The sequence below is a fragment of the Vicia villosa genome, linkage group LG4, assembly GCF_029867415.1.
Source record: "Vicia villosa cultivar HV-30 ecotype Madison, WI linkage group LG4, Vvil1.0, whole genome shotgun sequence".
NCBI classification, from domain to species: domain Eukaryota; kingdom Viridiplantae; phylum Streptophyta; class Magnoliopsida; order Fabales; family Fabaceae; genus Vicia; species Vicia villosa.
Window position 1 is genome coordinate 153,517,214 of NC_081183.1, and position 12,789 is coordinate 153,530,002.

The 12,789-nt window shown below is 37.0% G+C and overlaps 2 protein-coding genes across 2 annotated transcripts; both read left to right on the forward strand.

Annotated features, from left to right (window-relative positions):
* Positions 1–2,411: 2,411 nt before the first annotated feature.
* LOC131599982 (uncharacterized) lies at positions 2,412–3,433 on the forward strand. The gene has a single exon (XM_058872214.1). The coding sequence runs from the start codon at positions 2,514–2,516 to the stop codon at positions 3,315–3,317; it is 804 nt and encodes a 267-aa protein (XP_058728197.1). The 5' UTR covers positions 2,412–2,513; the 3' UTR covers positions 3,318–3,433.
* Positions 3,434–9,663: 6,230 nt separating this feature from the next.
* LOC131598113 (uncharacterized) lies at positions 9,664–10,539 on the forward strand. Its single transcript, XM_058870746.1, has one exon. It carries the CDS (start codon positions 9,664–9,666, stop codon positions 10,537–10,539), a length of 876 nt encoding a protein of 291 aa, XP_058726729.1.
* Positions 10,540–12,789: the final 2,250 nt, after the last annotated feature.

Sequence of the window (12,789 nt, forward strand, 5' to 3'; positions counted from 1 at the left end):
CATTTAACTAAATATATCATATTATGTTTTTGTTTTGTAGTACCTTGACGAATTCCGTGCTGCTGGGTACCCGAGACTTAAGTTGGAAGAAATAAAAGAGGATTTGTGTCAATTTTATATTAAGCAATTTTTCATGTAGGATTTGTGTCGATTTGAACTATAATATTATCGATGTAATGATGTATATATATAATTTTGGATATTATAATGGTATTATATTAGTATATATATTGTCTTACTGATGGCTGAAATAATATCGTCGAAAATAAATTACAGGTCGAAAATATTACAGGTTGAAAACATATTACAGGTCGAAAATATTACAGGTCGACTGGGAGGATTAAACTACAGGCTGCACATTAAAATACCTCATTTAGCAACGACAGCGCTTTTAAAAAGCGCTCTTAAAGGTCCCCCTACTAAAGCGCTTCTTAGTAAAAGCGCTGCCAAAGATTAATAAAAAAAGCATAAAAAATAAATAAAAAAACGCAACATACGAAAGCGCTTTTGGAAAAGCGCTCTTATAGGGGGGGCTATCAGAGCGTTTTTTCCAGAAAAAGGCGCTCTCATAGGGGGGGCTATCAGAGCGCTTTTTTAGAAAAAGCGCTCTTAAAGGGGGGTCTACAAGAGCGCTTTTTCCAGGAAAGCGCTCTTATAGGGGGGCCTACCAGAGCGCTTTTTCCAGAAAAGCGCTCTTATAGGGGAGCCTACCAGAGCGCTTTCTGAAGCGCTTTTGTTACCTACGCCAGCGCTGCCTTTCACAGCGCTTTTAAAGCCCATAAAAAGCGCTTTTAAAGCCCTTCCGTGTTGTAGTGAAAGGTAAAAAAAAACTATTAATCTACTAAAAAAGAAAAATAAATTAAAAAATAAGCGGGCAAGCCCGCTGCCCCCCAACCCGCCATCTTGACGGGGCGGACATGATTTTTATACTCATTTTATTTGACAGGCTTGTCCGTCCCGCTCGTTTTTTGGCAGGCTGAAGGCGTAGCGGGCAGTCCGTTTTGTCACCCCTAATTAAAAGTATTTGTATCTATTAAGATGAAAATTTTATTAGATAAATTTATTGAATCAAATAAAAGAAGAAAAAATAGTTTGAGAAGACTAACAAGACAAAGTGCAATCAAATAGTAATTAAACAATAGTGAAATTATCGAAATCAAAATATAATTCAAGAAGTAAATAAGGAGTAAAAGTGCAATTAAGCCATTCAAACATTTCAATTGAATAATCCAAAAACAGATAATTGAAATGATGTGAAGTGGATCTTGAGATATTTCAGAGGAACTTTTAAAGTGAGTATATGCTTAGGAAGTAGAAAAACTAACTTGATTGAGTACACAAATGCATATATGGAGAGAGATATTGATTTTAGAAAATATATTTTTAGATTCTTAATTTTCGTGGGGAGTAGTGTCATGTTAATCAAAGCTGCAAAAGTATGTCATTTTTCTACTGGAGAGAAAAATTCATTGCAACAACAAAAACTTGTAAAGAAATTTAATGCATGAAGCTATTCTTGCATGAAATAGGAAAAGAACAACATAAGTGCATTGTGATAGATAGAGTGTAATTCATTTAAGCAAGAATTCGAGTTTTTATTCGAGGTCAAAGTATATTAATGTGAGATAAATATTATCATTAAAGATTAAATTCGGAATCATCTGACTTAAGAACATTAAACTCAACCAAAAACATATTAGTTGAGCTACACAATCCAGCTCTATTTTAATAGTAACTTATAAAACTAACTTTCGGCATTCCGTGTAGAAATTTAGGTTTGATCACGTTGTCGGTTCATGAATATATTAGTATAAGAATTACATTGAATTGTTTATTTAAACACATGACAATCATTAGAGCTGAATGAAGACTTTGCATACAATTTGCTCCACAATTGAACAATACCAACTTATCATGACATTATTCATATTTTATTTTGATTTCACCATTATTTTCTTTTCACTTTCATGCATATAATAATAGTCTTTACTTGTTACATAGCTATCATGTAAAATAATTGAGAGAAAACATAGCAAAAAAATAGACACCTAAAGCTAACCTTTAATCATGCTCCAATTATTATAACTGTAATTTATCTTCCCTTGTGAATTATATAGTTATATTAGTAATCAACTTCATTTTCTTACAACTAATTAAAATAATTGAGATATTTATGTGGCATGTCATGTGGTCTAGCAATAGGAAAATTCCAACAAATACATTATAAGTTTTTAATTATTTACCATGTTATATAGCTGGCATATTTTTAATTCATTGAGTCACTATTCAAAATATATGAGAAGGAAAACTTGACACAAGAGAGAGAAGAGGGTATGTTAGTAAATGCATAGTATCAATCATTTGACATATACTCAATCAAATGACAATAATCATGAATCTAACCACATACATATAAGCTCTTTTTCATAATTCATTTCCTACTCCCACAAAATCTCAATCTTCATACATAGATTTCATCTCATAATATACAACTTTTCTAGCCTTAAATTAGCATGGCCAAATCACCATATCTAGAGGAAGATTGTGTGAAAAACAACAAACTAAAAAATCATACTAGTAGGCATAATAAGGCAAAGAAATTATCTTTTTTTGCTTCTATTTTCTCTCTTTTCATCTACATATGTATCTTTTATATCTTCAACCTTTCTCCTTCTTCTCTCTTAAACAACAATATATTTTGGTTTATCATGTATAATACTTTAATCCTCATTATAGCTATTGACTATGAAGCATTCTCTTCATCCAAACATAAACAAGAACATCTTCATGAAGAGTATGTGAAACATAGTCATGAAATTAGAAACCATGTCTCATCAATTCCCACATATGATGAAGTTGAACAAGTTGATAAACAAAGCATTATCAATCCAAAACAAGAGCTAGAACAGGTTAAGAAAGACACAATTGTCCCTCAAAGTGTGTTGGAAATTGTGTTACAAAATCAACCAAAGAAAAGTACTAATGATGATAGTACAAATGAGAAGAAGAACTCAACACTTCATTTGCAAGTAGATGATGATGATTTTGGTCCTATGGAACATGAAAAGAATAGAAATTTTCCTACAAGATCAGTTTTCAGAAGAAGTAAATCTTCTAGACACAATAGAGTCAAACATGTTGTGATTGATGAAAGGAAGAACTCAGTGAGAAGGTTAGATTCTATGAATATAGAACCAAAAGTAGAAGAAGAAAATGAGCTTTCAAAGATGTCAAATGAGGATCTTAATAAGAGGGTGGAAGAGTTTATTCAGAAATTCAATAAGCAGATTAGACTTCAAGCATCTAGTATAAATTAATATCAAATTTTGATTTCTTTAGCTTTTGTACTTGTTTAATTAATGTCCATTTTGCTATCCTAATTCTTAGTCCTATCTTTTTCTCACAGTGTTTCACTTGTCTATTTTCTTTGGATTTTATGCATGCATGCGTCAACATGTTCCTTTTCTATCTTTTTAAGTATTTCTCCATTTTGAAAGAGAAATCTCACTTTTCATTTCTACACTTGATTACTAGAAAAATATTATTCTAAGTAAAGATAAAATTAAAAATATGTCATAGAATTTGAAGTATTTCTCCTTAGATAAAATGAAAAATTGAGAGATCCATTTTGAAGGAGAAATCTCACTTTTCATTTCTCTTCTAATCTCTTTAAATCTTTCGTACTTTTCACATATTTTAGTCATAATATTTTGAAAGTCTTCTTAAGTCTAGTGAAAAATATTATTCTAGATAAAAATAAAATTATAAATTTATCAAGAGTAGATTTTCTCTTTATTAAATAATTTTTTTTAAGAAATTGATATTTTTGATGAGTTAAACCATTAAAAAAAACTCTTGCTTGTATTTGAGTATTTGGGGAATTAGTCTTGATCTCTATTTAATTTGTGAGTTCCACCATTGAATAAACTCTTTTTTTATTCGTGAAGATTAACCAGTAAAAATCTCCACAACAGTTCTTGAGCCCAACCCAATTAAAAGCTCTATCGATTACAGATCAGTCTGGTGTAACATCTCACTTGATTTATGAGTTCAGCTTGATATAAAATATTGGTTCGTTCGAGATCATCTCTTTATAAATCTTGATTCAGTTTGTGGCCAACCAATATAAAATTCCGGTTCGGCTCAGAGGATAGCCAATATAAAACTTTATATCGGATCAGATCAACCTGTGCAAAAATCTTCGTTTGGTGAGAAGACTAACCACTTAAAGCCATGTTCATTGTTAGGTTAAAAGTTAGCCTGGAACTTCATTTCCTTATATAAGAAGGTTCGTTAATATAACCTTCTAAAAGCTCTCAAGCATTGTTGATACTTTCAAGATTAATTTTTTGGGGACATGATTAAGTCTTCTTGAATGCACTTGTATAATTCTCCGGTGTCATTTATCTTTTCTTATCTCTTTTATTTTTAGTAATTTTGAGTTTTTGTTGCATACTTATTCAAATGTTTTTTATAAAAAAAATTCAAATTTTTATTTATATGGGCCTTTGTTCGCCTGGATTTTTCGAAGTCATTGAGCTTAACATATGAAAGAGAAGTCCAGAGAAAAGCTTAGTAAAATCTTGAGGTTTAAAAAGACATTTCGACACAGCTTTTTTACTCAAAAAAGTGAAGTCTCAAATATAGAATGGAAGTTGGGGCTTAGTATTTTCTTGAGATTGCCAATCAAGATTTCGACAGAAACCATACAGCCAGTACTTGACATCAGAGGTTAGCACAATTTTTGACAAACACCCGTTGGCACAGAAATGAGCAAGTAACTGTCTTTTAGTGTTATCCAAAGAAACACTTGGAAGCAGATTCAAAGGCAAAGAAACATGCAACAAACACGTGTTGACTTCTAGAAAGAAAGTCGTTGTAGACAGTTAGTCTTATAGTAGTATAAATAGGAGTTCTAATGTTAGGATTTCAGGTGTCAAATTCATTAAAAAAACTCAAATACTCAAAGTACCCGAGTGAAAATTATGATTCTGAACATCATTTTCTTTAAAATTAAGCAAAACCTTTTTACTTTCACCTTTTTCTTTACAACATTTTCTTTACTTTTTCTGCATTACTTTTACCAAGATTTTGACTACATCACTTTTTGCAACTTTACCTTTAAGGTCTCCATAGGAATTAGAGCAGATTTCTATTTCATACCAAACATTCAAAAGAAATTACAAGATTTTATGCACATATGTCCTAGGATTAACTATTTGATCCTACAGTCAGTTAAATCCCACGTGATTTCTAGAGAGAAGGCAGTCTTTCTCTCTCTAAGAATCTTATCGTGTTCTCCCGCCCTCCTCCTCCATTGGTTGTAGCGGCTATCTTTTCCAGTCTCTCTGGCTTCTCCACCTATCTCAGATTAGGTTTCCTTTTCCCCTCTTTGAGTGGATTTCTAGCTCGTGGTGGTTGTTTTCTTCAAATATGGAAAAATGGAAGGATTTTACTCTCTCAAAAGAAGAAGAAGAAGAAGGAGTGGTGGCGGATGAGGAAGAAATTCTCGAAGATGAATCGCTTCAGAGAACGCTAGCCGGAAAGCTGTGGACGGAAAGTAACTTCAACAGTAGAGCCTTCAAAAGCACAATGTTAAATGCATGGAAGCTGAAACACACAGTGGAAGTCCAAGATCTAAGCAAAAATATGTTTCTCTTCAAATTCAACTCGAAAAAGAGACATGGAATATGTTCTAAAAACTGGACCTTGGAGTTTCGATAGAGCCCTCCTCGTGTTGAAGCGCATCTCAGGGGAGGAACAACCTTCCGATCTTGATCTGCACCTCAGCTCCTTCTGGGTAAGAATTTATGACCTCCCACTCATGCTTAGATCTGATACTATGGCTAGAAAACTGGGTAATATCATAGGCACCTTTGAAGAGATGGACGTTAGAGAAGCCCACAGAAATGGCAGGTTCTTACGAGTCAAAGTCATGATGGATCTGAAGGAGCCTCTGAAGCGTGGTACTATAGTTTTTTTCAAAGAGAAAAAGATTAGGGTCCATTTTAAATATGAAAGGCTCCCCACTTTCTGCTTTATATGTGGGAGAATAGGCCATCAGATTAAAGATTGTGAGACTGTGGAGGAGCTCAATGAAGAGGGCTTTGAAGACATAGAAGAACAGGATTTAGCATTTGGTCAGTGGTTAAGGGCTTCCCCGCTGCCAAAACTTACCGAGGAGTTCAAAAAACGCGACTCAAGTTCTAGTCTGTGTAGCAGGGAACTTTTCAATGCATCATCTAGCCAAAGTCGCTGTGAAGCAAGGGACAAAGACAAAGGGGAAGACGTAGATGTTCAACAAATTCAATCACCTCCAAAACAACAACGTGATGGCGATAGCGGTGGAGGGGATGGTTCAAAAAAATAATCTGGATGTGGAAACAGTGGCTGAAACTCTAGGTGCAGTGATGCTGTCAACAGAAAAACCGGCATCTATGAAAGCTTCGAAGGATTTAGGGAATCAACAAAAGAAATGGACGCGTCGGAGGCCAACAAAGGCTGCTAAGGTTAGCTCTGGGAAAGCCCCGAAAACTAAAATAGGGAAACGCCAATTGGTAGAAGTGATGGTTACAGAGGGCCCCTTGGATGACTATGTTAATGGTGATAAGAAAAGGAAGCAATCAATGGAAGTCTGCGATCCAAAAACAACTGAACCAGAGGTGGTGTTGGCTGACCAACACCGCCTATCCCAATGAAAACTATTAGCTGGAACTGCAGGGGTTTGGGGATCCCCCGTGCAGTTCGAGGCCTCGCGAGGCTTCTTAAGATGGAAAACCCCCAGATGGTCTTCTTGATGGAGACACGTTCCAAAAAAGATGAATTGATTAAACTTAAGCAGAGATTTCATTTCAAGTTTGATGTTACCGTGGACTGTAGAGGAACTGGAAGAAACAGAGCGGGAGGCCTATGTTTATGGTGGAATGATGATTTGGACATTGATATTGCATCCTACTCTCCAAACCATAGTGCTGGAATTTGCAAACAGGATGATGATGATGAAGCCTGGTCTTTTGCCGGTATCTATGGTTTCCCTGATGCAGCGAGAAAAAAGGAGACTTGGAATTTATTACAGGAGTTAAGAGAGCAAGGGGGAAATAATATGATTTTCTTTGGAGACTTGAACGATACTGTTTCGGAGGCTGATAAAATGGGAGGCACTAGCAGAACTTCTTCTCAATTTCAATGGGGCAGGAATACTATGGAAATTTGTGGGCTTAAAGAAGTAAGCTTTGAAGGCTGTCCTTATACATGGTCGAATGGGCGAGAAGGTGAAGCGAATATTCAGTGCAGACTTGATAAAAGTCTAGTTTCCTATGGCTTTCTTCAGCTTTTTCCCCTTACTAGAATTGTACATTTGGAGCGCTTCTGCTCAGATCATTCTGCACTCCGGATTCTTATCCAACGAGAAGCTGTTCCTGAGAAGAGAAGGTATTTGTTCCGTTTCGAGGAAGCCTGGTCTAAGGAGCACAAATGTGGGGAGCTGGTAAATCAGTTGTGGCATAAAAGATCAGATTCAATCCATAAAAGAATTAAATCTATGCAAGCGCTTCAACATGAATTCAGGAGCATGAAAACGAACGCTGTTCGAAAGGAAATCTTAAGGCTTGAGGAGCTCATCAATGAAGACAAGAGATGGTCGGGAGACTCCATGGAAATTCAACAATTTAAAGCTTTAGAGAGGCAAAGGGATTTGCTGTTGAAAACTGAGGAAACTCTATGGAGACAGAGAAGTCGTGTTGTTTGGCTTTTGGATGGCGATAAGAACACAAAATTTTTTCATTGCAAAGCTGGCCAGCGGAGGAAAACAAATCAGATTAAAAGGCTAAAAGATGAGGAAGGCATTTGGAAACGAGGACGTGGCAACTGTGAAAGGATCTTGATCTCCTATTTTAAGGAAATCTTCACTTCTACCAACCCCATGCAAATCACTCCAATCTGCAATTTCGTTCGAGGAAGGCTGTCAGATAGCTACAAATTGCTCTGCGCTAGTCAGTTCACCCCTGAGGAGGTCCGTGCAGCAATATTTGATATGCATCCCACTAAATCACCTGGCCCAGACAGTTTGTCGGCTCTGTTTTTTCAAAAATACTGGACCACTGTTGGAAATGAGACGGTTTAATATGTGTTGGATATCCTCAATAATAGTAAGGATCCTACAACCATAAACAACACCTTCATCACGCTCATCCCTAAGAAAAAGAATCCATCAACACCTAGAGATTTCCGACCGATTAGTTTGTGTAATGTCATAATGAAGGCGGTTACGAAGTCCATTGCTAACCGTTTGAAATCTTGCCTCCCAGAGATCATTAGCGAAGAGCAAAGTGCTTTTATTCGGGGAAGACTCATCACCGACAACGCCTTAATAGCTATGGAATGTTTCCACTGGATGAAACACAAAAAGAAAGGCAGGAAAGGAACAATGGCGTTGAAACTTGATATGTCTAAGGCGTATGATAGATTGGAGTGGGGTTTTGTGCTTGAAACATTGAGAATCATGGAGTTTCCTCTTCCTTTCATCTCTCTGATCCGGAGCTGTATTACTACAGTCTCCTATCAACTGTTAATTAATGGGCAACCAAGCAAACGGTTTAATCCGGCAAGGGGTCTCCGCCAAGGAGATCCACTCTCACCATATTTGTTTGTTATTTGTGCAGATGTGCTATCGGGGATGCTTAGCAATGCAGCTGATAACGGGAGAATTCATGGCATCAAAGTGGCGCGAAGATCTCCTACTATTTCTCACCTTTTCTTTGCGGATGATAGCTTGCTTTTTGCGAGAGCTAGTGAGGAGGAAGCTGGCCGTATAAAACAGATTCTTGGGGATTATGAGAAGGCTTCGGGACAAAGCATAAATGTTGACAAATCGGAAGTGTCCTTCAGCAGCAATGTAAGTGAAGAAGCAAGGGACAGGATAAAAGCCATTTTGAGATTTAGAGGAGTTAGCCATCATTCAAGATACCTGGGGCTTCCGGTGGTGTTTGGGAGATCAAAGAAAGAAGTTTTTAGGCTGGTTGTCGAGCGAATATGGAAAAAGGTGAAAGGGTGGAAAGAAAAGTTCCTCTCTAGAGCCGGCAAAGAAGTTTTGATAAAAGCGGTAGCACAAGCGATCCCCACTTATATCATGAGCTGCTAACGCATTCCTGAGACTGTTTGCAAAGAAATTGAAGCTATGCTGGCGAAATTTTGGTGGGGTTTGAAGGAAGGTGAGCGGAAAATACACTGGATAAAATGGGAGAGAATGGCCAATTCTAAAAGGGATGGTGGCATAGGGTTTAGGGGCATTCATGATTTCAATGTTAGTCTCCTAGGAAAGCAATTTTGGAGACTTATTTAGGCAGATGGATCCCTCATAGAAAGGTTTTTCAAAGGACGGTATTATCCTCGATGTTCTATTGCTGAAGCGGGTGTCGGTTTTAAGCCTAGCTTTGCTTGGCGGAGTATCTTGAGTTCGAAGGAGCTAGTGCTTAATGGAGCTCCGTGGCAAATTGGTAATGGAGAGAGCGTTAGTGTTAATGGAGACAGGTGGATCCCCACCCGGACTGACTTTAAAGTTTCTTCCCCGGCTTCCAATCTAGACCTTTCAAGCAAGGTAAGTTCACGGATTGATTCGAATAATGCATGCTGGAACCTAGGATTAAAAACTTTTTATGGAGAGTAATGAAAAATATTCTTCCAACTAAAGAAAATCTGCTTGGTAAAGGAGTCGCATCTGATGGTTTATGCCCTCTCTATCAAGTCGACACGGAGAATTCCTGTCATCTTTTCCTTCGCTGTTCTTTTATTAAACGAGTTCTATTTTCCAACCCATTGGGAATTAGAGTTCCGGAAGAAGGTGATGTCGCTGATTGGTTAGATGCTATCTTTACAAGGAAGGATTTTAAACTTGGCCAGATTGTTGCTATCTTTATGTGGAAAATTTGGAAAGTCAGAAATTATGTGATTTTTAAGAATGCGAAGGCAGACCCATGCACGGTGGCTGTGGATATTTGGAATGCTGTCAGTGAGGAATCACATTCATGTCTCCTTGCTGAGTCTCGCAGAAATCAGCCCATGGCGGATGCGAGCAGTCCAAAGGGATGGGTAGTGCAAACCGATGCGGGATGCTTCGAGGAAGGAATTATTTCCTTCGGCTGTGTGATTCGCGATCCTTCCTCCAACATATTTCTTGCTGCTACAAAAAGAATCCATAGTGTCACCAATCCTGCAACTGTCGAAGCTATGGTTATTCGTTGGGCATTGCAAATGGCAAAAGACTTGGGACTTTCGGAGTTTGTTATCCAATCGGACGCGTTGACGGTTGTGGACTGCATTAATGGATGTTTTATATATGCTGATCTGAATCCTATTGTTTTTTATTGCAAAGTTTTATTGTCCAGTTTTAATAGTGTTGGAATTATGTTCATTAACAGAGCTGAAAATGTAGAAGCTCACCAGCTAGTTGGTATTGGCAGGTCAATAGGATCTAGAACATGGACTGGGCATATCCCAAACTTATGTCCTGTAATTTGTAATTCACTTTCTGTTTCAGTTTAATGGAAGTTTTCTTGACATCAAAAAAAAAACTATTTGATCCTACAATTAACTTTTTTAAAAGACTAGTGTTTGTTTACCAAAATTCACAGTAAACAGCATTTTAGTCATCTTGGGAATAGGTATTCCTTTTACAGTCTTTGAGGTCGATGTCTTGAGGGATTTCAACATTGCCTCATCTCGGTTACATGCAAATAGTTGGGAATTTATGAAAGACTTTGATATCTCTTTGTATAGCTTTAAACATTATTCTCACTACTAGTATATTCTTTTCTATCTACGAATCTAAGGGCATCAAAAAAGAAGGTTGGGTTTAGGTGAGTGCCCTTGCTTGCAGTGAGATTCTCACTCCTCACAATTATGTCTTTAAAAATTAGAATAATACATTTATTCGATTTTAAGGTAACATCGAGCTTTTTTATGTCATCTTTAACAAGGATTGTAGTCATCTAAGCCTTGAAGGAATCATCATCAGAGATAGTGGCTTCCAAACTACCTATATGCCTTAATGAATTATGATCCTCCTCTCCTTCATTAAAATCCCCTATTGAAATGTCATAGAGACTCTCATGTGCACCAAAGTTAATAGGCACAATGAAAAAGTAGTTATCCTATTAATTCTTGAAGGACTTCATATATAATTCAAAGATCTTACGACACTACTTTAGAGACATCAATCTTTTGGGTGATCGGGGTTAGAAAACTTCATCAACACATGGAATAGGTGAAAGAACGAGACTAATGTGGGCAAGCTATTCTTGTACTTGCATCCAATACTAGAAAAAAATCACATATGCCCAACTTATACTTCAAAGTTGTTGAAAGGGAGAGTAACATGCATTCAACATCAAACATTCATACGTATGCATCCCACACATATCAACCAAGATACATTACACTTGTTGCTTTTGAGGAGTGTCACGTGCCATCCCCATAATGGTTCCATTTCTCGAAATGAAAGATCTAATTTGTCCTATACCAATGAATAATCTTCAACATCAGCGGGAAATTCTAGAGCCGGTAGTGACACCTTTTACACCATGTCTTCTTTATTGTTCAAATAAAAAATTATGTGCGTAATTCATACATCTAGACTAGGGGTGGCAAACGGGCATATCCGCCCCGTTTAGACCCTCCCCGCAAAAGCCCGCGAAAAAATAGGGCGGGACGGGCGGACATATTTCAAAATGCGGGCCTAAAACCATGCCCCGCCCCGCAAAAAAGTGAGGGCGGGGCGGGGAAAGCCTGCGGGCACTAGACATTTTAGCCTAAAATTAGTAAAATTGTATGAAAAAAACCATGCTCGTAAAAAAAACGGGGCGGTGCGGAGCGAACACATTAAAGAGAGCGGGACTAAAACCTTGCCCGGGTAAAATGGGCTTTCCCCGCGGGTCTAGCCCGTTTTGCCACCCCTAATCTAGACCGTTCCTTCAACCATTGTCTTACTTCATCAACAGTGAACAAATGCTTGAACTAACACTCTAAGACCTAATAATATTTTGTGCCTCATAGTCATCCATATAATTTTCAAATACATCGGAGTTATTCATCTTGATTTTCCCAAAACCAAAGCCTGCCATGATTTGTCTCATCTTGATACGAGTGAGGCTCACTATCACCGGGATTAACCATCATTAGTTTAGTGATAAAATTAACATCACTAAATTTTACATCACTAAGGTTTACAAAAGGATACCTAAATTTTGGCCTCCTAGGTCATCCTTATGCAAGTATGAATGGAACCTCAAAAATGCAAATGTGAAAAAAAGTAAATACCTTATTGTAATGCAAGTTGTCTCAACAAACTTAATGAAGACAAGTTTTTCTCTATGATTCGAATCAAATCAATATGAATGTGAATAATCCCTAGCAATTATGAAAGCAAATGAATTTCTCAAATTACATTATTGAAATGAAGAAGTCAAAAGGTGAAGTTCGATCCCAAGTTCCTGCTTTAAAGGCACATCGAGCGCCGAGCTCATCGATCGTGATTCCCCAAAAGATCAAAATGTAAATCCAATTGCTCACATGGTTTCTTGAAAATGTAACAGCATTTGAGTGCACTTGAGTATGCCTAGGCACATTGTGAAGATAAGTCTCTCATAAAGCTGTTTTGATGAAGACAAATATACATATGAAGAAAAAGATTCCACAATGAAATAAATCTCTTAGCAAAGATGATTCAAGATTTGATCAAGTTATGACTTATGGAAATTAATTATGACAAATCTAAGGTACAATATGTTTTGATGA